This window comes from Vicia villosa, linkage group LG6 (genome assembly GCF_029867415.1).
Source record: "Vicia villosa cultivar HV-30 ecotype Madison, WI linkage group LG6, Vvil1.0, whole genome shotgun sequence".
Taxonomy (NCBI): Eukaryota; Viridiplantae; Streptophyta; class Magnoliopsida; order Fabales; family Fabaceae; genus Vicia; species Vicia villosa.
In genome coordinates, this window is record NC_081185.1 from 79,111,898 (window position 1) to 79,114,034 (window position 2,137).

At 33.4% G+C, this 2,137-nt stretch overlaps 1 protein-coding gene across 1 annotated transcript; it reads right to left on the reverse strand.

The window, feature by feature from the left end:
• Positions 1-682: 682 nt before the first annotated feature.
• Positions 683-1,927, reverse strand: LOC131613959 (F-box/kelch-repeat protein At3g23880-like). Its single transcript, XM_058885598.1, has one exon. The coding sequence runs from the start codon at positions 1,925-1,927 to the stop codon at positions 683-685; it is 1,245 nt and encodes a 414-aa protein (XP_058741581.1).
• Positions 1,928-2,137: the final 210 nt, after the last annotated feature.

Genomic DNA, 2,137 nt, shown 5'->3' on the forward strand with positions numbered 1-2,137 from the left:
GTTAAAATGGTTCTAGTACATGTAACAGAAAAAACAAAAATATATTTCCGATTTGAAACCACAAATATACTTCCGATTTTCAAACAATTTTACAACAAATGATGCGCACTGAAAATATATTTCTGATTTTGGAGAGACATTTTAAGAATTTCATATGGTACTTCTTTAGATCATCGGTGGAATAAGAATTCCCCTAATATATGCACGGAGCCAACTCCTAAACTTTTTAAGCAACAAACTCAATTCTACTACTAAACAACCGAACAGTAAGTTTCTATATATCAACAATTAGGGTATAAATTTCTTATACAAATTAAGTACTCTAACCGAAGATAATGGAGCTCAAACAAGCTCATTTCTTAATACCATCCTGCCATGCACCATTAATACCATTGATTTGGTTGAAGTTGTGAATCTTTCATTCAAAAAAGACTGCAATTAGGAAAATAAAAGAACAAAAACTCAAAGGAAAATGAATGCATAATCCTCAAAAAAAATCAACAAAATCTTGTAAAAGTAAATAATTTAAGAAATTAGCTTCAATGATCATGCTTGCTGGCTGTTTTATTAAAATTTGGATTCTGTATCAATATCATTAATAGGTAGAGAAACAAAATCTATATGATTGTTCATTTTATTCATGCATCATACAAAATACGCAAATTAATGATAGAAGAACTTACTATTCCGAGATTGAAACCAAGCTTTCCACATATTCCTTGACAGAGAACCAACCTATTTTATCTGTATTTCTAGTTCTCTCTACATTGTTATCTCTTATATTATAGAGCATTGCTTGGTCTTCTAAGCTGCTTGCCAATATCAATGTATCACCATTCATCGCCAAATGCAATGGCACCAAATAAAACTTTTTATCTCCAAAGTTGTAATCAATTCCAAGATTCAGATAGCTAATGGTAAGAAATTGAGTCCAAGATTCTTGAACTCCAAATTCCATCATCCGCCATATAACGAAATGAGTTTGTCTAAAATCATAAGAAAAGCAAAGACTATTCGTCAACACCCTAATAGTAGGGTCAACACGCGGCATTTCATCAAAACCATGAGGCAGCTGCATCTGCGTGTATCTCTCGTTTCCTAAATCAAGAGAAATAATAACATAATTCTCAAGAGATTTAACCTTAGAGTCAAAAACAGCCAACCAATTCACAGTGCCACTCAAATAAACACCATCAAACGCACTTCTGTTGAAGCGATACATGAACAGAAGAGGAAACACTGGGAAATTTTGAATATTTCTCCAGATATTATCAACCAAACTCAACACTTTTGTCTCTATTATGTTTGCATTGTGAGGTTGAAAATTTAACAATACGATCTTAAAATTCGAGGTTAAATTATCATAGCCAAAGGAGAACTTGAAAAATCTTGGTTGATTAACCCTGTAAGTCTGTCGATTAACCCTATCACCAAAAATGCATAAATTGCCTAATACTTTAGATATTATTCTAGTTGATGGATTCCAGAAACGGAAGCGGAAATGTAAGTTTATAGGCGTAATATAATAAGTGAACAAGCAGATCAATCCATTACACGAACCAACAATACGGTGGAAGATATGGTTGTTAGATCGGACGAGACAAACATTGTCGATAAGGTAATGTGGTTCGTCAGTAAGTGTGACCTGAGGGTTTTCAAGTAAATGGCAAACAGGGAAGGGTACCAAGGTTTTAGTCTTGCTTGTGCCAAGTGTAAGGTGAGGGTTTTGTGCAGATCGACGAAGATGCATTCTGATGAAGATAGGATTAGTATAGAGAGAATTAGAGAACTTACTCAAACATCTCATTCGCATAAAAGATTTTACAGGAAGGGAGGAAAGTACTTCGGTTACAAGCTCATCCGGAAGAAATACCGGCGATCGTAAAGTATTGGAGGAAGGTTGCATCTGAGATGGAGGGAAATTCATTTTCACATGCAGGCACGGCTGCTGTTGGAGGAGTGATTATATATTATACGAATTGTATATTTTATTATTATGGTCAAACAGAAATAAATAGTTTGGCTTTTTTGAAAATTTTTAAACAGAATGTATCAAGCCAAGAAATGGATGATTGTTCAAATGAAGGGGTAAGATTCAAATAAATCAATATTTTTTAAATTTAATTAATTAATTAAA